The sequence below is a fragment of the Eimeria mitis genome, genomic scaffold, assembly GCF_000499745.2.
Source record: "Eimeria mitis Houghton genomic scaffold, Emh_scaff2496, whole genome shotgun sequence".
Classification (NCBI taxonomy): Eukaryota; Apicomplexa; class Conoidasida; order Eucoccidiorida; family Eimeriidae; genus Eimeria; species Eimeria mitis.
In genome coordinates, this window is record NW_013570835.1 from 8,277 (window position 1) to 8,848 (window position 572).

At 56.3% G+C, this 572-nt stretch overlaps 1 protein-coding gene across 1 annotated transcript in view; it reads left to right on the forward strand.

Annotated features, from left to right (window-relative positions):
- EMH_0054670 (uncharacterized protein) overlaps nt 1-502 on the forward strand; it is a gene marked incomplete at both ends in the record, with an annotated part of 1,212 nt that extends 710 nt beyond the window's left edge. Inside the window, one exon of the mRNA XM_013497142.1 lies at nt 1-502. Within this exon, the coding sequence (XP_013352596.1) occupies nt 1-502 (502 nt within the window).
- Nucleotides 503-572: the final 70 nt, after the last annotated feature.

Genomic DNA, 572 nt, shown 5'->3' on the forward strand with positions numbered 1-572 from the left:
GCAACAGCAGCAGCAGCAGCAGAGGAGCAGCAGCAGCAGCAGCAGCCGCAGCAGCAGCAGGGGTTTGCTGCTCGCTCCCTGTGAATCTATAAGCGATATTACAGCACAAGGAGAAATAGAGAGACTCGTAAGACACCCGCAGTTTATATCGTGGCAGCAGCAGCTATTTGAGAGGGGTCAGAAAGCAGCAGCAGAAGACATGAGTGAAGATGAATTGCTGCTGCTGCAGCAGCAGCAGCAGCAGCAGCAGCAACAGCAGCAGCAGCTGCAGAGACTGCTGCTGCAACAACAGGAACAAGAACTTTCGCAACCACAGGAATCTCAACAGCAGCAGCAGCCAGAACAACAACAACAGCAGCAGCAGCAACTGCAGCAGCAGCAGCAACTGCAGCAGCAGCAGCAGCAGCAGCAGCAGCAGGAGAGCTCGCAGGAAGCAGCAGGGCCCTTCGGTAGTCTCGCCTTTCCTGGCTTGAAGGCGCTGTTTGGCCGTAAGTCGGCATAAGCTGCTGCTGCTGCTGCTGCTGCTGCTGTTGCTGCTGCTGCTGCTGCTGCTGCTGTTGTTGTTGCTGTTG